At 50.9% G+C, this 22358-nt stretch overlaps 1 protein-coding gene across 1 annotated transcript in view; it reads left to right on the forward strand.

Moving 5' to 3' along the window:
• Positions 1 to 4548: 4548 nt before the first annotated feature.
• The window catches only part of Kcnn3 (potassium calcium-activated channel subfamily N member 3), a 158424-nt gene continuing 140614 nt past the window's right edge, over positions 4549 to 22358 (forward strand). Inside the window, exon 1 of the mRNA XM_048357329.1 lies at positions 4549 to 5800. Coding sequence (XP_048213286.1) covers positions 4847 to 5800 — 954 coding nt within the window. The 5' untranslated portion in view covers positions 4549 to 4846. The remainder of the gene's footprint in view (positions 5801 to 22358) is intronic.

Consider the following 22358-nt stretch of genomic DNA (forward strand, 5'->3'; position numbering starts at 1 on the left):
AGCACCTCAGAAAGATGACTTTTTAGCGATGTCCTTTTGTTTTGGTGCTACTCCTGGGACATGAACTCAGGGCCTAGGGGCTGTTGCTTAACTTTTTTTTTTTTTTTCCCACTTAGGCTAGCACTCTGCCACTTGAGCCGCAGCTCCACATCCAGCTTTTAAGTAGTTAATTGGAGAGACCAGTCTCACGGACTTCCTCCTGAGAAGCTAGGATGACGAGCGTGAACCACTAGTGCCTGGCTCTGCTGTGTCTTGAAGGATGAAGAAAAATGTGCTAGAGGAAGATTTAGGGGAAGGGCATGCCAGGCAGAAGGAACAGAGTTAGCAAAGACATGGAGGTGTGAGACAGTTCGGCTTAGTGGCATACTGCAAGAGGTTGGTGATGTTGGGGCTACAGAAGGAGGCAGGGATGGAGTGATAGCGTGTCTGTGGTAGAGCTGGTTTAGTGGACCAAGACTACTCCTGCCTTCTGGGGCTTGGTGCTTATGTCCTTGCTAACGGTCCCTGTACTGGGTTTAGAAATGCCACCACACAAACTTGGCTTCCCTGTTTGTGCATTGAGAGGCCTCATGTGTCTGCTTTTCATGTTAGGGCAGCGTGAAGAGTTGTTGTCCATCTTTCAAGGTATGGCTCAAGTCCTGCCACCTCCATGAAGCCTCCGTCGATTACCCTTTGCTCCTGGTAAACTCTAGGGCCTGGGCCCCAGTTTGTGGTCTATAGTGTTCTCTTTCACCCCAGGTGAGCATAGCTTGCCTCTTCGGTGAGATCAGAAGCCTTCGAGGGTTGCCTAGGCGAGGCATGTGGTAATAGTAATGGTAATGTTTATTTGATAATGTGTAATCGATACCACATGTGTAATAAGGTCCACTAAGACCAGATCCTATGGGCTTAGGACACAGGGCAAGTGCCTGAGCTCTGGAGTTGGAAAGATCTTGAGTTGATTCCAGCTCTCTGCTGCTGGTTACTAGTTAGTCACCCGGAGCAAGTCTGTAAATGGAACGACTCCATGTTCTCATCTATGAAATGAAAGATGGTCCCACCTCAGGGGTGGTTGTGAGACTCAGTGTGGCTGCGATCAGGGGAGGTGTTGGTGCTTCCCGATGGTGGAGATTTGGATGTATGGTAGCAGTAGGAAGACACCTGAGTGCCATGCAGGGCTGGGGTGGGGTGGAAGGCTGCCATGTTCAGGCCCCGTGGTTGCGCAGCTCCCAACATGATCTGTATGCTTCATTGTTGGAGTTAAGAAATAGACACCCTGAGAAGCTAACACAGTGAGCCAGTTCCCCGGGTGGGCTGGGGAGGGCAGAAGAGGAGGGAGGGGATAAAGGGCATTGTCTGCATATGAGAGCAGGCACAGGAAACAGTTGTGCTAATAGGTATTAATATCCAGGAACAAGGGAGCTCTGTGTTGTAAACACTCCTACCATGATGGATTTCAAGTGACCAAAGTGACATGGCTGAATGTGGAGTTTCAGAGAGAGAGAGAGAGAGGCACAGCAAGCTTCAAGAGCCAGAACTGAGCCTGGAATTCTAGCTACTCAGGAGGTTGAGAGCTGAGGATCTCAGTTTGAAGCCATCCAGGGCAGTCAAGTCCAAGACACTTTTATCTCCAGTGAACCAGCAAAAAGCCAGAACTGGAGACATGGTTCAAGCGGTAGAGCACTAGGCAAGTGAGAGCCCATGGCCCTGAGTTCAAGCCCTAGTAGTAGCACAAACGAGAAACAAAGTTTGTGTGGAAAGAGCCAATTATTGGTCACTCCCAGTACACCAGTGAGGGCTCAAGGCTACTACATATGGTGATAAGCCATACTTTATGGAATAGGAAATGGAGAACTCAAAGGTCCCCTTGCCTGTGGCCACACACAATTATCCTCTGGTAGAGAAGGGGATAGTCCGGGACTCTAGAGTCCCATCTCTTGTTATTATTTTTTTGTTGTTGTTGACAGTCCTGGGGCCTAGATTCAGGGCCTGGGCATTGTCCTTGGCTTCTTTTTGCTCAAGGCTAGAACTCTGCCACTTGAGTCACAGCGCCACTTTTGGCCGTTTTCCATATATGTGGTGCTGGGGAATCAAACCCAGGGCTTCATGTATATGAGTCAAGCACTCTTGCAACTAGGCCATATTCCCAGCCCCTAGAGTCCCATCTCTAAGCGTGGTGCTGTCCAGCTTCTTCCAGGACATGAGCACTGTAACCAGGGGCAGTTGCTGCCTTGGTGGTACCAGCTGTCAAATTCTACCCATTCCCAAATGAACCTCTAGGCTCTGGCTTTTTTTTTGGAGCCCTCACTGGCTGTTCTTCCTCCTCCCGGATGACACATGTGGTCCCAGGCCCTATTTGGATCCTGTTGGCACAGGTAAGAGGAGTGAAGTCAAGAGGCTAGGCCAGAAAGGTCAGCCGAGGCAGAAGTCACCCGCAGGGGGTAGAGTGGGCACAGAGGTACCCTCAGCCTGGGATCTGTGTCCTCAGATTGATCATTTTACAGCCCAGAAGTTGTATCTGCACCCAAACCCAATACCAACAGCACATTCCCACTACAAACAACAAATAAATGGAAGTCATTAAACCCAAATACATGTTCTAGAGCTTCAAACCAAATAGGTAGCTCTGTTAAGGGATAGGGATGAGGGAGGGAAACCAAGATAAGAAGGCGAGTGGGGGAACGTACTGGAGGGCTTGCATGGCCCTGGGGAATCACAAAGAGACTCTAGGCTGGCATCAGAGCTCTGTCACTGTGATTCTGTCGTGTGTGTGTGTGTATGTGTGTGTGTGTGTGTGTGTGTATATACACCTACATCATTGTTGGCAATGCTAAGATTATTATGTAAGAATGTAATTACTTAGATAGCTGGAGTAGTGACTTACATTACAAGCAATATTCAGCTTTTAGTCATGGGGAGGAGGAGGGGTTGGAGAGGTAAGGACTGATATACAAAGGCTCTTCGGGCTTCACATGGTGCCAGCTCTGCCTCCCCCACCCCCCCCCCCCAGGCCACTTGCTGCTGACCTTTTCCAGAGCTGCTTTTGAAGCTCTTGGTGTATATGCCTAAGTGTGCATGGGCCAGCATGTGTTCACACCTATGTACATGTGTGCACATGTGTGTGTGTGTAGCTGCATTTGAGCTCCTGCTTATGTGTGATTTCCTGCCCTCCCTCTTCTCATCTAGGGAAGGAGTTGGATAGAGGCCGAGGAGTGGTGGGGAATCAGGAAGCCGATAGGAAGATGCTTCTCTCTTAAAACACCAGGCGTGCCTTGGGAGATTCCAGAACAGTGGCTTCCCCTCTGTTCCCTAAGACCTGGTGTAGTTAAAAATGGAAATGAATTCAGCGCTAGTCCCTTCTCTTTGGAAACCCCCTCTGCACACAGTGGGAGCTTAATAAATACTTGATGATGATGATTCTGACCCTGGGAAGCCAGCAGCTGTTCTCCTGCTCTGACTCTCAGTCCCCTCCCCCGGGGGGGGGGAAATCAGGCAGGGAGGGGACAATGGATGTGGGGGCTGGCCTTCAGCCTTCCTGTGGGGTCCTCCAGTGACTCCATGCCCAGCTGTTAGGAAGAGCCTGGCGCCATGGTCCACTTTACACATCCTGCTTTGGGGAGGCCAGTGCCTCCTCGGCAGGTTTTCTCTCAACAGGTCTTCTGGCTCTTTTCCATCCATTATTCCTTGGACATCCATTTTACACTGAGCATCATCGAGAAAAGCTTCTGGGGAAATAATATAGGAGTGGTGGAGTCCAAGTGGCCAAAGTTCAAATCCTTGCACCTTTACAAAGCTGGGTGACAGCTGGCACGTTTCTTGTCTGTTGCTTGAGGGTTTTGAATTTCTTTCCTTGCTTTCTTCATTTTCTTTCTTTTTTTTTTTTTTTTTGAGAATGATGACATCACTTTCACAAGGCTGATGTTGTAAATAACAGAGAGGCTCCGGCAGGCACACACCCTGCAGGTGGTACACTTACTTGTCAGCGGTAGGCGGATGGCTTCTGCTTCCGTGACCTTGACGTTGTCAGTCACATCCCCAGGCATGCTTTCTCCGCGGTGAGGTGGGAACGCCATGCTCACCTCCTTGGATGCTGGGAGGATGCATGCACCTGCAATCACATGTGTGAGACAACCTGTCACAGAACATGGCCTTCATAAGTATTTCTCTCCCCTCCCTGTCATCTCATCATGGTGACAGCACCCCTCCTTCCCGGGTCCACTGTCCCTCCTCCCCCACCGCCCCGCGTCAATGCACAGCTCTGACCGTCATGGCCCGGAGGGCTCCCTTCCCTACCTGCCAGAGGAAAGAGGGCAGCTGCTCAGCTCCGGGGGCGTGGAACAAAAACTACATTTCCCAGACCTCGCTGCGCGGCCACTCGGAGGGGGGGTCCGGGAGCCGAGGCTCTCAGGCCCCTCCTCTGGGGAGGAGCCTGGGCGGTGGGCGGGGCTAAGAGGTGGTTGGAGAGTTCAGCCCGGCCAATGAGAAGAGCGGCTAATAAGTGGGCGTGGCTTACATATAACAGTGTCAGGAGGAGGAGAGCGAAGCTATTGAGCCAGCGAGGAGTGGAGCTGAGGCTGGCTGCACGCGCTTCTGGAGGACCACCTCCGGAGACTGAGTTCTTTTCGCCCCTTCTTCCTTCCAAGCTCCCTTCCTGCCTTCCCTCCCTGCCCAATACAATGCATTCTTGAGTGGCAGCGTTTGGACTCCAGGCAGTCCCAGAGAACGGAAGCAAGCCAAAGAGAGAAGATTTGGAGCCAAGGCACTGGTGGAGGAGCTTGGATGCCTGGTTTTCTTTGAGGACATCTTTGGAGTGAGGGTGGCTTTGGGGTGGGGGGTTGTATTGCAGGGAATCCAGCCAGGCCCCAAGATGGACACTTCTGGGCACTTCCATGACTCTGGGGTGGGGGACCTGGATGAAGACCCAAAGTGTCCCTGTCCATCCTCTGGGGATGAGCAGCAGCAGCAGCAGCAGCAGCAGCAGCAACAACAGCAGCAACAGCAGCAGCAGCAGCAACCACCACCACCGCCGCCTCCAGCACCTCCAGCAGCCCCCCAGCAACACCCAGGAGCCCTGCTTCAGCCTCAGCTTCCACCACTTCAGCAGCCACAGCCACAGCCGCAGCAGCCGCCACCACATCCCTTGTCACAGCTCACCCAACTCCAAAGCCAGCTTGTCCACCCTGGCCTGCTCCATTCCTCTCCCACGGCTTTCAGGGGTCCCCCTTCGGTCAACTCCACCGCCATCCTCCACCCTTCCTCCAGGCAAGGCAGCCAGCTCAATCTCAATGACCACTTGCTTGGCCATTCTCCAAGTTCCACAGCCACAAGTGGGCCCGGTGGAGGCAGCCGGCACCGGCAGGCCAGCCCCCTGGTGCACCGGCGGGATAGCAACCCCTTCACAGAGATCGCCATGAGCTCTTGCAAGTATAGCGGTGGGGTCATGAAGCCCCTTAGCCGTCTCAGCGCCTCCCGGAGGAACCTGATTGAGGCCGAGCCTGAGGGCCAACCCCTCCAGCTCTTCAGCCCCAGCAACCCCCCAGAGATTGTCATCTCCTCCCGGGAGGACAACCATGCCCACCAGACCCTGCTCCATCACCCCAACGCTACCCACAACCACCAGCATGCCGGCACCACTGCCAGCAGCACCACCTTCCCCAAAGCCAACAAGCGGAAAAACCAAAACATTGGCTATAAGCTGGGACACAGGAGGGCCCTGTTTGAAAAGAGAAAGCGACTCAGTGACTATGCTCTGATTTTTGGGATGTTTGGAATTGTTGTTATGGTGATAGAGACCGAGCTGTCTTGGGGTTTGTACTCAAAGGTAGGGGCTGTGGTTTCTCCTCTTTATACCTTGAACAAAAGGAATATGTAGGGAGAGGGGGGAGAGAGAGAGGGGGAGAGAGAGGGGGAGAGAGAGAGAGAGAAAGAGGATGAGAGGATACTGGGTATTTATTGGGTATTGGGAGAGAGAGAGACAGGTTGGGGGAGATGCATTGAACACTCTTAACTTCTCATGGTTTTCTTTCTTGATCCTGGGAGAATTCATTCTTTGCTTCCTTGGGTGGGGAGGGGGGGGGATCCCCATACCCTGTGTCTGATTTGCAGACTCTGTTAGGGAGGATTAAAGAATCCCTTCTAAGAAATCATTTTTTCCTCCTTGCTCACTTGTAACCAAAGCATAACCCAGAAGCTTAACGCACCAATTAATTACACTCTCTCTGCCTTGATGTGTTTGCCAGTTCCTGCAACTTCCCCTCTCTCCTCCCCTCCCAGCTCCACTCCATTTTCCCTAGGATTAAAAAAAAAAAGATAAATGTCTGGGTTGGGGGTGGGATTCTGTACCATTCCCCAAGTCTCTTCTCTTTCTGTCCTCTCTCCCTTTCTTCCCAAGTTTCTATTTCCCTCCTCTTCCAGGAGCGACTCAGGGCAAAACAGAGAAGCACCCGTGACCTGAGTCTCTAGAGGCATCAGGGTAAAAATAATAGGTGGAGGAAATTAGCAGTCCCTTCCCTCGGGAAAGGACTCAGAATAAACCTGCTGCTGCCTTGTAAACATCCCTTGATAAAAATGGCTACAGGTGTTACCCGAGCATAGCAGATGGGCGCTGCCTTGGCATGGGGGGGGGGAGGGAGGGCATCTCTTCTTGGGATGAAATGACAGGGCTTCCCCAGGAAGCCTGCATCCCCGGGAGCCTGCACCCCCAGTGCAGTCCTGGGTTTTCCCTTCTCACCCAACTCCTTCTCAGGGATAAAGATGTATGTGTGAGTGCACTCTGGATGGAGAATGCCAGGCACTGGCTTTATGGGGTGGGGGAGGGCTGGCCTCACTGCTCTAGCCTCTCATTTGGGGCCTCAAGTCAGAGGAGGGAGCTTCTCCACAGAAAATGGAAATTGGGGACGGTGGGTTTTGTGGATGACATGCTTGTTAGGGAACCCTTCTGCTGCGGACTGGAAGGCTTGGGATCTAGGGAGTCATTGGACAAGTGGCTTCCCCTTACCATACCCGAAAGCCCCAATTTGTTGGTGTGTGTGTGTGTGTGTGTGTGTGTGTGTGTGTGTGTGTGTGTATCTGTTTGAATTTCTCTATTTGTCATTTTGGGCAGGGGGTGGCTGGGTTGACTGGCGGGTACTTGGGAGGGGCTCAGCTGTTGGAGGTTTCAAATAGAGCTTGTTCAGCCAGGGCACAGCTGCTGCGAGACTGTCACATTCCTTGTTGAAATCCAGCCGCAAAAACCTCGGAGATGCCGATCGGATTTCCCCCATTCCCAGCAGCTCGGGGATGGGCAGACTCTGCCTGCCCTGGGAAGGGTGGGGCAGACCTGTCAGACAACGCGAATAGCTGGGACCTAGACTTGCAAGCAGAAGGTCTTCCTGACCCGGCTGCTCTCTGCAGGCTGCCAAGTCCAGGGAGCCCTCGGAAGCCACCTTAGTCTAAGCAGCTCAAGGATGAGCCCCTCAGCGAGCAGAAGCTAGTGGGGTTTCCCCTGGAAGTGCAGCTCACTTAGTCATTCTCTGTAACGAGCCTGAGTCTGCAGGTTCTTCTGCCTGCTGCCCTTCTCGGAACCACCCCTCCCGCTGGGAGTAGGGGCTGGAATCACCCCCTGGGTTTCAGGATTTCTTGTGGGGGGGGGGACTTAAAGGCCCAAGGGCTGGGGGTGCAGAAAGGGTAACACTACACCTCCTCATTGAGAGATCGGCGCTCTTAAGGAAGCAGCTTTTCCTAGAGACTGGCTGTGCACAGTCTCAGCATGGGGAATCCATGCTCATTTATCTGAATGCCCTGGAGGTTCACTGCTGGGCAGGTGCCGCTGCTGAGGGAGTGCTCAGGGGGAGGGGGGCTTTTCCAGAGCTGTAAGAAGCAGACTGTAGGTGAAGGAAGGTGAAGAGATACCCCAGGGTGCTTAGCTTCCTCCATTTCTAACTCCCCCACTGGCTCTGTGGTAGCACAGAGTCACCGCTGAGAGGTCCTGCTGGCCACAGCAGGCGAGGTGACCACTTCTTGTGCACCTTGGGGCTGGAATTGGGACCAGGGGGCTTTACTCCAACATGCTCATCCACGCACCTGGCCTTCTAACTCCATACCAGTGTCTCTTACTGCACTAGGCCCCATAGAGACAGTGGAGAGGAAAGCAGAGAGCCCTGTCTCTCCTGGAGGCAAATGGGATAGTGTCAAAGCATCAGAACAGTGTTGGAGCCCCCAGCTCTGCCACTAGAGTTGTGTGGGCTTGGACAAGCCACGCAGCTCTGTGAGCTGGCTTCCCAGCTGCCAATTGGAGAGGTTAAGTGAGATGAGTGTAAGGTGAGCAAAGCTCCAACAAGAGCTGTGGGGATTGTTACTGATGATGATGAGAGGAAAAGAGAGAGGCTTTTCCCTCTGCAATATGACAGTGGCTGTAGAATTAGTTGGGAACTGAGACTTGTAAGTACGAAGAGGAAGAGAGGTTCTGAGAAGGGGCTGGGTCTGGCTGGGCCATCTTTAAACTTTGTGAGTGTGTGTGTGTGCGCACATAGGGTGAGTATATAGCTCCCATCCTTAGGAGGGGATGGGCTTTGTGACAAGAATGTTTGGGTTGGAATGAGAATCACCATAGGAGAGAGAGTTCAGAGACCCGTCAGGATCTTCCAGGGGGTGCAAAAGATCAATGAGTGACACCCTTGCTGGAGAACTTGTTTGGAAGGAGGAGAAGGGTGGCTGAAGACACTCCAGTCAGTTCGGGTAATTCTGTATTTATGGTAGCAGTTTCCACTCAGAGGCCCCGGGGGAACGGACAGTGATTGACACCATCTATCTACCCTTGTGCCTGAGCTGTCTCGTTCTGAAGTTCTCTTTTATTTCCTGAGGTTGTGGCCTTTCCTGAGAAAGGAATTCACCGCACAGGCTGGGAGCTCTGGAAGAGGAAGGTGGCACGTACCTTGAGAGTGTTCAAAGTTGATGGAAAAGGGAGCCAGCGTGAGGAGGTTGAGAAATCGGGACAGAACAATCCCTAGCTCCCACCCTCACAGGCTGTAGGCGATGACACTGGAAGGCAGCAGCTCTGTGGGGAGCGGGAGGGATCAGCCTGAACGGGGAAGGGAAGGTGGGACTTGGCTTGTGGCTCTGAGGAGAATGAGCTGCTCCTTATGGTACAGGGATGCTGAGACAGCCTTGGTAGGGCCCTAAAGAGACTGGACTGCCCTGAATGGAATGGTGAGGCCAGTGGGTTTTTTCTTTAGTAGATGGATTAGCTCCCTGGAGGCTTAGACAGTGTGATAGGGCCAAATATGAGCCATGTTAGGGATATAGTCCATCAGTGCCTCTCTATGAGAATAAGAGAGATGAGGATTTGGGGGAAATCTTTCTTATTCTTTCTTTATTTTTTTTTTCCCCGGAGCTTCATTGGAACTCACAAACCCATGGCCTTCAGCAGCAAAAGTTCTCTTTCTGCTGAGTGGAGGGGGAGTTAGGGACGGGCCTGGCCTGCCCTCCTCCCGCTCCCCAGGCCGTCATCTCCCTCAACCCCATCTCTGCCATCTTGACGCTGGCTGAGCAGGTGCAGTCTGGCCCTGTTTCCCAGGAGCCCCAGGCCTTAGGCAATGGTTTGTCCCCCAGGAGGCTGGTCCAGCAGGGTGACTCTCTCTCTGTTTTCACCAATTACGTACCATTTCAAATGACTTCTCCAGTCTGGGCCTCCAAATCCACCTGAGCGTTACCTTTGTCCACTTCTGGCACCTCTTGTTTACCCCACCCACTTCCTGTCCCTCCACCTGGGTGACCAGGCTGTGTTTCCCTGGGCAGTCCCCTCTACTCCCGTGAGCAGCTTTTCCCCTTACCTCTTGTTGCCTTTCCCTCTTCAGCCCACTCAATGACCTTAATGGAGCAAGCTTCTCGGTGTGCTTAGAGGAGTTCAAACTCCAGTCATTTATCCTTCAAAGAAAGTGATGATTCTTTTTTTTTTTTTTGGCCAGTCCTGGGGCTTGAACTCAGGGCTTGAGCGCTGTCCATGACCTTCTTTTGTTCAAGGCTAGCACTCTACCACTTGAGCCACAGCACCCACTTCTGGCTTTTTCTGTGTATGTGGTACTGAGATATCGAACCCAGGGCTTCATGCATGTGAGGCGAGCACTCTACCACTGAGCCACATTCCCAGCCAGAGTGGTGACTCTTAGAATGCTTAGAGGTCAGTGAAGTTCACCCCAGCTGGAATGATGGCTGGTATCCCAGGTTTACCCCACTCCTGCCCCCAACTCTCTTCTTCTGCTGGGGATGGAACCCAGGGCCTCACATAAGCTAAGTAAGCATTCTGCCACTGAGCTACACCTCTAGCCTCAGTGGGTTCCTAGTTCTTCTCTCCTCCCTCCCTGGGCCTCTGCAGAAGGGCTGGCATGGGTAAATGGCTCTGCACCTTCTGGTTGGGCACCAATACAGCCAGAGGGTGGCAGGGTGTGGAAGCATGTGTTGATTGATATTTTCGAGGAGATCCCTCGGGGAGTCCAGCATCTGTGGTTTCAGGTGCACTGGGGAGGTGGGAATAGGAGGGACCCCTTTGCATGTTCCTCTCCCCCCGGGGGTGGGGCGCAGCATGCAGGACACAAAAAGTAGAAATGATAGAGTGGCAGGCAGGAGCCAGAGGGCCCCTGCCAAGGACCTCAGGTCCACATTTTATTGTCACAGATCACATTGAGTATGTCAGCCCAGGTGTGTGTGTGTGGGGGGGACATCTGGGGAGGAGCAGGGCTGGAAGTGTACAACAGGATCTTCATTGCTCCAGGACAGTGGCTACTTGCCTTATAATCTTTGTGGACAGTCAGCAAATGTATCAAATGTTGATAATTGATATGCGTGGGAGAGAGCAGATAACTTCACATATACTTTCCTTAGCGTGTCACCACATTATTTGTCATCGTCCTGGGGGAAAGACTTCATAATACTCCTGACTTCCCTCCCACAGAGTTTGTGGGTACAGGGTGGGGGGCCCTGGGACAGTGGATGGGCATTTGATTCCCACACAGGCTAATTAGAAAACCTTATTTAGCTTTTAGGAAGAGGGATTTGTGATGCCATCGTCAAAAGATCTGCTTTAAAGAAGCATAAAGTAAAGATCAACAAAATCAAAAGAAATTTGCATCACCTGTATAGTGAATCTGAGGCCCAGAAGAGATATAAAGTCAGATTGGAATAGAGAGCTTTGGTTCTGTTTTAATTATTTGTGAGGCACATGGGGGGGTGGGGAGAAAATGAGAGAGAGAGAGAGAGTTAGAAGAAGCTGCTTATTGATGAAATACCACTTTTCTCAGCCCAGTGACAAGAAGACCAGTGTATTCGTTGGTAGCTGTTTTTCTTTTCTTTCTTTCAAAATCCCAAAATGGGAGAGAAGAAAGCAAGCCACTCATTTCTCTTTAAATAATGAGGGTGGGGAATTCGAAGGCTGTGCTGTCAGGAGCTGTGGGGAGGAGCATGCTAGTGCCTTTTCTGCTGGATGAGGAAAGTTGGGAGGAGGCTAATGGGTTTTTCGGTTTCCCGCCCCCTGTCACTCCACCACCCTCCCCCCAGGAGCTCAGCTGGGGATCTGAGGAACAGAATGGGGGGAGAGGCTGGGGTCAGGGACCATACTGCTTCATCTTTGTGCCCAGCACTGCATCCAGTGTGAGGGTTGCTGAGTGGCAGAAGCAGGAAGGCAAGGGCTATTTGCTGGGCACTGGACGACTTTACACCCCAGAGTCCCAGGAGTAGGTGGTGCTCAAGGCTTCTTTTGCAGGTGAAGTCAGCAGCCAGGCTGACACCGCTAGTGGGTGCAGCACTGAGATAAGAGCCTCAGCCCTTTCTACTCTCAAGTTCATGCCCTTCCCCTTGCCTGCCTGCTGCTGAATAATACCTGCCCCTCTCCCATCCCTCCCCCCCCCATGCTGGGGTTTGAGTCTAGGGCCTTGCACATAGGAAACAAGTTCACTATCAGCCCAAAGTGCTTATATTCTTACAAGAGACAGTAAAGACAGGGGTTTAAAACCAGTGATACCAAACATTAGGACTGGGGTTTGAACTCAGGAACTGGGTGCTATCCCTTGGCTTTTTTGCTGGTGCTCTGCGATTTGAGCCACAGCCCCACTTCTAGCCTTTAGGTGGTTAATTGGAGATAAGAGTCTCATGGACTTTTCTGCCTGGGCTGGCTTCAAACCCTCACCTCTCAGATCTCAATTTCCTCAGTAGCTAGAATTATAGACATGGGCCTGTAATCCTCCATGCTTGGTGAAGACAGGAGGAACTTTGCCAAGAGATGAGCAGGAAGGGCTTGCTAGAAGGCAGGCTGTGGGCAGGCCCATGGTGGGCCTTGAGGGGCTTCTCCCTGGTGGTTTGGCGATGCTGGGAAAGCTTGGAGGGGGTACAGGTGTGAAGACTAGAGGAAGGGAGAGCCCATCCTGTAGAGGCCTGTTGGGTGCGTGTGGGCAGCTCCCCCACCCCGGGGAGCCAGCAGAACCTCCAAAGCTGGCTGCAAACTTCATGCATAGCGCTCTCACCTGCTGGGCTCCTTGGTCTTTCTCCTTTTGCAGTACTGGCCATGTGGTCATTCCTGGGGGGCATCTGCCCAGCTCCACATCCTGCTTCCTACCAGGTATTTTCATGCCTGTTTTCCCTCCGAATCTCCACAGTAGCCCCAGGAACTATATCTCACAGATGAGTTACACTGAGCCTTCTCAGGATGGACAGTTCTAGAAGGTAGCTCAGCTTTTTAGTGTACTGCTAGTTTCCCTGTTCCAAACCCCAATGTAAATCTCTGCTGGGAGGTTTGAGTGAGTAAACCTGAAAGAGCCTCTCCCCTTGCTGGTTCTAGAACCTTCCTTCTTTCCTTCCTTCCTTCCTTCCTTCCTTCCTTCCTTCCTTCCTTCCTTCCTTCCTTCCTTCCTTCCTTCCTTCCGTTTCTTCCTCCTCATTCTCCCTTCCCCCCTCCTCTTCTTCTTTTTCTTTGCTTCTCCTACTTTTTCTTCTTTCCCTTTTCTATTCCCTACCCAAGCCTTTGTTTAACACTATCATTGCTATTAGTACTCAAAAAAGGCCTGCCTCTGTTTTGAAAGACCCCCAAGAAGTAAGTACTTCTTGCTTCTAATTCCTTGGGTGAATCTTGTTAAGTTCCTTCACCTCTTTGAGCCCAGTTTCTCTGGTTAAAACTTAAGAGCTGAATACCTTTCCTGGTTCCAGCGCTTTATAATCTGATTCCAGCTCATATGTTCTATCCCCCAAACTTTGTCCTCAAACTTGGGCTCTCCAGGGGCATCCTAAAAGCCAGACAACATCGATCTAGGCTGGTCTGGACTGTTTATAGTATTGGTGCTTGGGAGCATGAGAAAGGAGACGGTAACTCAGGCTTGGGGACACTGGAGATGTTCCACGAAGAAGGTGGGAGAAAACCATGTCAGAGCAGGATGGGTGCGGGGTAGCTTGAAGGTCCTGGCCTGTTGTGTTGTACACAAGCAGGCTGGGAGGAAAGAGAAGATGGGCCGGTCCCTGGGGCTGGGCCACTCATCCTGAGAGAGATTCTGATCAGAGTGAAATACTTCTGCCAAGGGCCTGGGCACAGTAAGATTTAACACTTAGTCAAGAACCTGTGCTCAGGCTCTCAAGATTTGATAATCTTTTTTCAGAGATGATCTTACTTGGCACGAGTAGCCTGACATAGCAGTTAATGGCTTGGGGTCTGGGTTGTAATCTGGAATCGGCAGCACACCATGGAGTTGGCTGAACCCCAAGCCTGTTTCCTCAGATGATAAGGAGACTTTCAAGCCCTCCTGTAGCAGAGCAGGCTGCACACAGCTGGGCACACACACATGGAGCTTTGGCCTTTGCCAGCTGTTGCTTTTTTTTTTTTTTTTTTTTTTTTTGGCCAGTCCTGGGCCTTAGACTCAGGGCCTGAGCACTGTCCCTGGCTTCCTTTTGCTCAAGGCTAGCACTCTGCCACTTGAGCCACAGCGCCACTTCTGGCCGTTTTCTGTATATGTGGTGCTGGGGAATCGAACCCAGGGCCTCATGTATACAAGGCAAGCTCTCTTGCCACTAGGCCATATCCCCAGCCCCAGCTGTTGCTTTTGTTAGAGTAGTCACTAGAAGATACTACCTGGAGGATCAAGACTGGAGGGGCAGAATGTACCTGTGCCCGGTACTGGCCACACCGGTGGCTGCACAGGAGGAGCCGTACATCCTTGAAGGAGGCAGAGGCTCTGGCAGAGTCGAGTTGAACATATGAAGAACATGCCCTGCTTCTCAAGAACAAGCTGCCCAGGCTTGTGTCTGAGAGGGAAGTGGGTTGTTTCCCTGGAACGTGGGGCTGTAGTGGTGACCTAGCCTGCACTTCTGGAGCCTTCTTATTCCACGCTTAAGAGTAGGCAGTTTGTGGCTTGGGTATAGCTAATTGGGTGTGGACATTCAAATCAGACAGGTGGAAAGAGAACAAAAATAAACCCATGGGGCCAGGCCAGAGGCTGAGAGGCCTGGAGGAAGGTCGGGGGGACACATGATGACCAGGCAGAAAGAGGCAGGGAGCCTGGGGCACCAAGGAGAGGGCCAGCCCGGGCCAGCCTGAGACAGAAGCAGGGAAGGAAAGAACACTTGCCTGATGAGTCCTCAAAAGAACAGAGATTTCACTCCAAGGCTCGAGATACGAGAGCTTCTAGAATTGAAAAGATCCTTTTTGCCTCTTTCACCCTGCTTAAGAGTTCTCCGCCTGGCGACATGGGACATCAAGGGTAGCTGGGCAGGGGAGGGACCTGCCAAGGTTGCCTGTACAGAAGCCATTTCTTTCTTTTTATTTTATTTTTTCCCCCCACTAGGCCTGGTCACAAGGTAACCAGAGTTGTATTCCTTTTTTTTTTTATGGCCAGTCCTGGGGCTTGGACTCAGGGCCCGAGCACTGTCCCTGGCTTCTTTTTGCTCAAGGCTAGCTCTCTGCCACTTGAGCCACAGCGCCACTTCTGGCCGTTTTCTATATATGTGGTGCTGGAGAATCGAACCCAGAGCTTCATGTATACGAGGCGAGCTCTCTTGCCACTAGGCCATATTCCCAGCCCAGAGTTGTATTCTGAATAGAGCCTTGGTGATACTAAATGAACAACATGCAGATGATGTGTGAAATAATATGCAAATTGGCATCTGTTCTGTTTGAGTCAGCCTGTTGGGCATTTTTCTTAAAGGGCAGAATGGTGTTCAAGTGTCAGTGGGAATGGGAACTTCATTTAAAGGTGCTCCTCTCAAGGGCTGCTTGGGCTGGCATCGATCCCTGGGAGCTTGCAAGTATAGGGCCTGCCAGCCAGCATAAGATCAGTCATTTAGTAATTCGCTTCAATTTATAAATAGAGAAGCCCAGGAACACCCAGCAAGCAGAGAGGAGGCCGAAGTTCTGACGACTTGACTGAGCCATGTCTCCTTGCTAATATGTGGGTGGCTCTGACCCGCAGAAGGCCTTGTGGGGAGGCAGGAAGAGACTTCCCTGTTAATTCTTAATTCTGGCCCACCCTTTACTGCTGGGCTTCCTTAGGGATTGACTTCAACTCTCTGAGCCTCAGTGACTCCACTTCTAAATGAGGATCCTGATCTCTAGGTGCCTGGTGAGAATTACACTTGATAATGCTTGGGTAAGGGGTGAGCGCACTGGTTGGCACATCCCAGGTTACCAGCATAGGGTAGTTCCTCCTTGCCTATGCCTGAGTTGGCACCAGACACACACACCCTCACTCAGAAGACTCTGCCATAGGGATTTCTGCTGAGCCTGGTCTTCTTTTGGGGATTTCTGATTTTAACAAGTTGGGGCTTAGCCATTTTTTCCCCCCAGCTTCCAGAGGCTCTGATGTTTGTTCTCCAGTGAACTCCTACACATGAGAGTGCTAAGAGCCTCTAAAGAGGAGGCTGCCTTCTCCCAAAGCCAGGGCCCAGGTGAGTTTGCAGCTCTAGGTTTGGCCATTGTCTTTGGAGGGGCTCAGAGCTAGAGAGCATTGTCTAGTGTCAGCTGGGGCTGTAAGGGTCAGGCTGGCCTCATACTTGTCCCAGTTGACTAAAACTCCACAGCAAGCTGAGTTGTGCCAACCTGGGTGAGCATGGTTCCTGCATAGTCTCCACCCTCCTCCCCCTCCTCTTCCTCTGCTTCTTCCTCCTCCTAAGCCCAGAGCAGTTTTGGATTGTAAGCAGGGATGGAGGATCAGGATGTTAATGGTGCATCAGCAACTCTGGATTTTAGGTCTTCTCTTTTTCTCCCTCCTGTCCCTCTTGCCTAAATATTCTAGGCTGTAAAAGCACCAAGGGGCTCCACCCCAAGGATGCGAGTCAGCTCCAGGGTTCCATTCTCACTTAAGTGTGTTGCTCTCTACCACTCTTCCTCAAAGAACTCAGGATCTCACTGCGGCGGCCTGTGGACTGGCTGTATAGCTGGATGGCTTTCGGCAGGGACTTCGCTCTGGAAAGTGGGCTTTTAATTCCTCTTGCTGAGGGCAGAAATGGAGGATTGCAAGTGGATCAGGGCTGGGGATATATCTCAATGGTGGAGTGCTTGCCCAGGATTCTCAAGGCTCTAGTACAGAAAAGTAGAAAAGCCGAACGAGTCTGGCTCCCAGGGGCTCTTGTTTGCTCAGTGGTGACCATTGCCTTGGCCGTCTCTTACGGGAGCTTAGTGGCCTTGGGATCATTTGAGGTCCTTATTCGCGCGGCCCTAGCTCCCGACTCCTCCTGCCTTGGGATGAACCTGGTGTTGCCTGCTGCCAAGGCACGTTCTCTGCTCCCAGGGAAGTAATGGTGTTGAGGGAGTGGGAAGGCATTTCTGGCTCAAGGCACCAGGCTGGGTCCATACTGTCTGCCAGGGATCTTGAGATCCCTCAAGAGTGAAATGAAATGGATGCAAGCTGAGAGCAAGTCTGCCACGGAGGTTGAGTCATGAGGGTTTCCTCGCAGGCAGATGGATCATATATAATGCTTCTGTCCCTGGCGGCTTGGGAGAGCGCACTGCACTCATAAAATGCAAACTTCCTTTTTCTTCCATAAAAATGAGCCCAAAGTAACACAGGGGCTGCTTCAGGAGTGAAAAGAATGGCCAGGCTGGGGAGAAGAAGAAAATGAGTATTTATTAGGGACTGACTATATGCGTTCACGTACTTTATGCCCTTAAGTCCTTACAGCAACCCTGTGAGGTGGATTTAATTATCCTTAATTTACTGATGAGAGATTGGAGGTTCAGAGAGGGCCCATGACTTGCTCAGGGCCTCTCAGATTGGAAGTGGTAGAGTTTGGATCTGAACCCAGCACAGTGTCTCTGAAGCCCTCCCCTGGGTGGAAGTCAGGTTTTTACAGAGCACCCGAATGAGCTCTTTCAAGCCAAGAGGCTGTTCTGAGAACAGCCCTCCTTTGCTGTGCCCCTCTCTGGCCTGCCAGTCTCCCCAACACCACAGTAGATGATGACTTGTGTCTGTGTGGGAAGTGTGTGTCTGCGATTGTGTATATGTGCAAATGCTCCATCATTTTGATGTAAATGTGGAATCTATAGGAGCCAATGACAGGGAAGGCTGAGCCAGGTCTCCTACAGCCTTGGAGGGCCTACTAAGCCAACAGCAGCAAGGTGGGTTTTTTTTTTTCTTCTTTTTTTTGTCCCAGCTCTGTAGCTTCTGACTGAAGCTTTGTTGAGAGAGTTGACTATGTGAGGTCTGTACATGGATTGATGGTGCTTTCTCCCCAAGAGAGTGTGTGTAGTGAACAGAAATGGTGACAAGATGTGAAGAGGCACTTCGTGAAGGGCTTGGTGAATGCTTGTTTATCATCTCTCTGTATAAATTTCTGGTAAGTCTTTATTTTATTTTATTTTATTTTATTTTTTTGCGCCAAGACTGGGCTTGAATTTAGGGCCTCGTGCTATTGCTTAACTTTTTTGCTCAAGGCTGGTACTCTACCACTTGAGCCACAGCTCTATTTTTACCTTTTTGGTGTGTGTGTGCCAGTCCTAGGGCTTGAACTCAGGGCCTGTGTGCTGTCCCTGAGCTTCTTTTACTCAAGGCTACCACTTCTGGATTTTTCTGAGTAGTATGATGGAAGTAAGAGTCTCATAGCCTTTTTTTTTTTTTTTTTTGCCTTGGTTGGCTTCAAGCCGCTATCCTCAGATCTCAGCCTCCTGAGTAGCTAGGATTACAGGTGTGAGCCACCAGCACCACCTTCCACTTTTAGTTTAGTTTTTGTTTTTATTGTATGGGTCAGTCATGGCCTTGAATTCAGGGTCTGGGTGCTGTCCCTGAGCTTTTTTTGCTCAAGACTAGTGCTCTGCCACTTTGATCCACAGCTCTACTTCTGGCTCTCTAGCGGTTAATTGGAGATAGAAGTCTCATGGGAACTTCTCTGCCCAAGCTGACTTTGAATGGCGATCCTCAGATCTCAGCCTCTGGAGAAGCTAGAATTACAGGTGTGAGCCACCAGCGCCTGGCCACTTTTAGTTTTTTTTTGCTGGCTAATTGGAGATAAGAGTCGCATAGACTTCTCTGCCCAGGCTGGTTTTCAATCATGAGCCTCAGATCTCAGCCACTTGAATAGGATTAGATCAGATTATACAGAGCCACCCTGTAAAATCTCTGGATGCCAACCTCTTTCTTCAAGCCCCGAATACTGGAATAGACCCTCTCCTCTGCCCCACATCTGTCCTTTCCACACTGGAGTGTTTGGGCCCTTGTGTCCATGCCAGGCCCGGACCCCAGTTTCGTGCAGACCCTCAGGACTTTTGTCCCCTCTCCATGTCTATCCCAGGACTGGCCCTCACACCTTCTGTTTCCCCCGCCCCCGGCTAGCGTCTTAAGTACTCTCGAGGGCCTGTTCTGCGCCCGCTACTGTACAGGGCTGTGGGGTTCCACACTGAACAGATGTGGAGCTCAGGGGTGGTGGGGGAGGCAGGCGTGGAACAGTACTGACAGGTTTGATGTGAGTTTTATAGGAGACAAAACCCCACTCACATGGCCCTGATTTGGCTCACAAACCTGAGACTCAGGCTTCCCTCCTTCTCTATTTTCCTTGTGGGTTTTTCTTACCTTTACTTCTTCGATCTTCTCTTCCGCTGTCTCCTAGGCCCTCTGGCTGTCCCTGCAGGGCTGCGCGGCCTGATGTTAGGAGAACAGCTTTCAAACTGGATAGATCTGGGTTTCTGTCGTGGCTCTCTGTCACTTACAGCCATGTAGCTCTGGTTAAGTTGCTTTAATGCCTGGATTCTGTGTCCTTAAGAGTTTATCACAACCCGGGTGCCAGGGCTGGAGGTTCAGGAAGATGTTGCTTGTCATGGAGCGTGAGATGTGACTTTTGGCTTGTGCTGAGCATGTCGAAAAGGCCAGCCCAGCCTGTGAGTGGGGTGGCATGAAGACACCTGGTTTCTGGACCTCTGTTTTGTCATCTAGAGAATGGAGCAGTGAGCCTGAGTCAAAAGAGGAGGAGGAGGAGGAGGAAGAGGAGGAAGAGGAGGAGGAAGAGAAGTGGTCTTCCATCAGCCATCTTTGACATGGTGGTAGGGAGCAGATGGAGTTGGGAGTGAATGGAAGAAAATGATGGCGCTGCCCTTCAGTGGTGCCTGCTGGAAGGGTGGACTGGAGGAGGGAGTGGTTATCTTCCTGTCCTACACATGAAAACCTGTGAAGGCACTGTGGCTAAGTGGATTTTCTCACCATCAGGAGACAGCTGAAAGACAGGCCCTTCTGGCCAGCTGCCCTCCCCGACGCCTCTCCCTGCAGGCCAGCCCTTGGCACCAGGCCCGTTTGTCTCCTGAACCCTCCTAGCAGCAGGGATTTAATTACTATAATGTAAGGAGCTGTGGCTTGAGGCCTTCTGGCAGAGGGGAAGCAGATTTGTCTTCTCACTGGGAGAATAAAAATCGATGGGAAGGAAAGGAAACGTACCTTCCCCGTAGGTCCCTAAGGCTGTTGGGCTGACAGGGAGCCCTCCTGGAGGTGAGGAGAGGGGACACAGGGGACACAGTGTTCCACTGAAGGACCCTTGGTGCTTGCTTGCTTCTGTGGATAAGCCAGTTAAACTGCCTCTGTTTTCCCAAGCTGATCCTGACCACAGATCCATTTGATCCCACAGCCATCTCAAGCATCTACTGTGTGTTAGGCACTGTCTTTGATGAACTTCCAGCTGAGTAGACAGCCCATGCAGAAAAACAGAGACTTTCATCCATTCAATACATAGTTATTGAACACCTATTAGGTACCAGCACATTGTTCTAGGCACCAGGGCTTGTAGGGAAAGAAAGTCACAATAGGCAAACATCCTTTCCCTTAGGGATCTCCTCTATTCACAGGTGATCCTGACAGTAAATGATAGCTGACTACGCATTATGTTAGAAGTGCTACGGAGAAAGATGAAGCTGGGATGGGAGTGCAGGGAGCCCTGAGAGCAGATGGTAATCTTAAATAAGTGCTCGGGGAAGGCATTTCTGGGAACATCCATGCTATGGCTTTGGTGAGGGATCTGAGGTTGGTGAGGGAGCCAGCTCTCGGGGAGGAGGAAGTATCACTCAGAAGGCCACACGTTGAGATCATGCGTGCTATGGCCCGGACAGCCCTGACCAATAGAAATAGAATTGAACCGCCTTTGTCATTTTGCATTTCTTACTAGCCAGATTTTAAAAAGAAGTGAAATGAATGTTAGTATTTTTTCATATAACCTGAAGCAGCCAACATATTATAATTTCAATGTATAAAACCATTGAGTATTCTGTTTTTATTTATTTAGTTTTGGTGCCAGTTGCTGGGGTTTGAACTTAGAGCTTCATGCTCTCACTTGGCTTTTTAAATTCAAGGCTGGTACTCTACCACTTAGGTCACAGTTCTACTTGTGGCTTTTGGCTGTTTGACTGGAGTCTCATGGACTTTTCTGCCAGGGCTGGCTTTGAACCAGGATTCTCAGATCTCATCTTCCTGGGTAGCTAGGATTACAGGCATGAGCCACCAGCACCGGCCTTAATCAGTCTTTTGACTTCTATTTTTCCTACTGTTTGAAGTCTGGTGGGTATTTCACAGCCCATTGCAACTAGACATTAAATCTTCATTGGAAACATCTCATATGTATTTAGAGTTCATAAAATTTATAGTTAAATAAACGCTCAAATTATTGCAAGCATACTTAAAGAGTTTTCCACTAAATGAGTGGCGCATCAGTTTGAAATTAAAAGTTGACAATGACGTGCATGTCAAAATCAATTACACTAGCCATATTGTAGGGGCTTCACAGACCATGCAGCCTGTGTCTGTGTGCTGGACAGGCAGCTCTCTGGCAGTGAGGAGGCCTGCGGCTGGCTGGCTGAATGATGGGAACGTCGGGTGAGAGAAGGCCAAGGAGGCTGGAGAGGAGTTAGAATAGATTGTGGTTTGGCTTTTACCCCGAGTAAGCGGGGAGCAGGTGGAAAACGGGGGGGGGGGGTGTAGAGAAGTGACAGGGTTGCTCAACAGGGGAGAAAGAGTGAAAGAGTGAGAGGTGATAGTGATTATCCAGGCCAGGCTGGGAGTGATTTAGAACTGCAGAATAGCAGTGAGATGGTTAAATCAAATGGCTAGGTGCTTGGTATATTTAGAAGGAAGGCATTTCTGGTGAATTGGATGAATTGTGGGTGGGGAGATGGTGAGAGAAAGGAAAAGTCAAGAATGTGACTCAAGACTTTTGGCCCAAGCTGGTGTTCTTGCTAACTGAAAGGCTATGGAAGAAGCTTTTGGAGGAAGACAGGGGCTTGCCGTTGGTTTGGTTTGAGGTGTGTCAATTTCGGTATAATGTGGGTAGCACCTAGAAATTGTGTTCTAAAGACAACACTTGATGGTACAAATGGCTCACTGTTATAATCCCAGCTACTTGGGAGGTAGAGATTGGGAAGATTACTGCTCAAGATTACTGTTCAAGGCCAACCCAAGGCAAGACATTAGTGAGACTTCGCCTCAATCAATAAGCCTGGCATGGTGGTACATGTCTGATTCCATCTACTTGGGAGGCATAGGCAGGAGGATTAAGGCTGGAGCAAAAATAGAGACTCTACATTAAACAAAATAAAAGCAGGGGCTGGGAATGTGGCTCAGTGGTAGAGTACTTGCCTAGCATGCATGAAGCCCTGGGTTCAGTTCCTCAGTACCACATAAACAGAAGCTGGAAGTGGCACCGTGGCTCAAGTGGTAGAGTGCTAGCCATGAGCAAAAGAACCTCAGGGACAGTGCACAGGCCCTGAGTTCAAGCCCCAGGACTGGCAAAAAAAAATAATAAAAGCAAAAAAGGGCTTTGAGCATGGCTAAACTAATGCCTGAGGCCCTGAGTTTAATCGCCAATGGGTAAGATCAGAAAGAAAAGACAATACTGAGGGGTGTGGATGGCTTCTGCCTACGTCCTTATACATGTCAGGTAGCTCCTCTTGCTTTTTGAAGGAAGTC

The sequence above is a fragment of the Perognathus longimembris genome, chromosome 11, assembly GCF_023159225.1.
Source record: "Perognathus longimembris pacificus isolate PPM17 chromosome 11, ASM2315922v1, whole genome shotgun sequence".
Taxonomy (NCBI): Eukaryota; Metazoa; Chordata; class Mammalia; order Rodentia; family Heteromyidae; genus Perognathus; species Perognathus longimembris.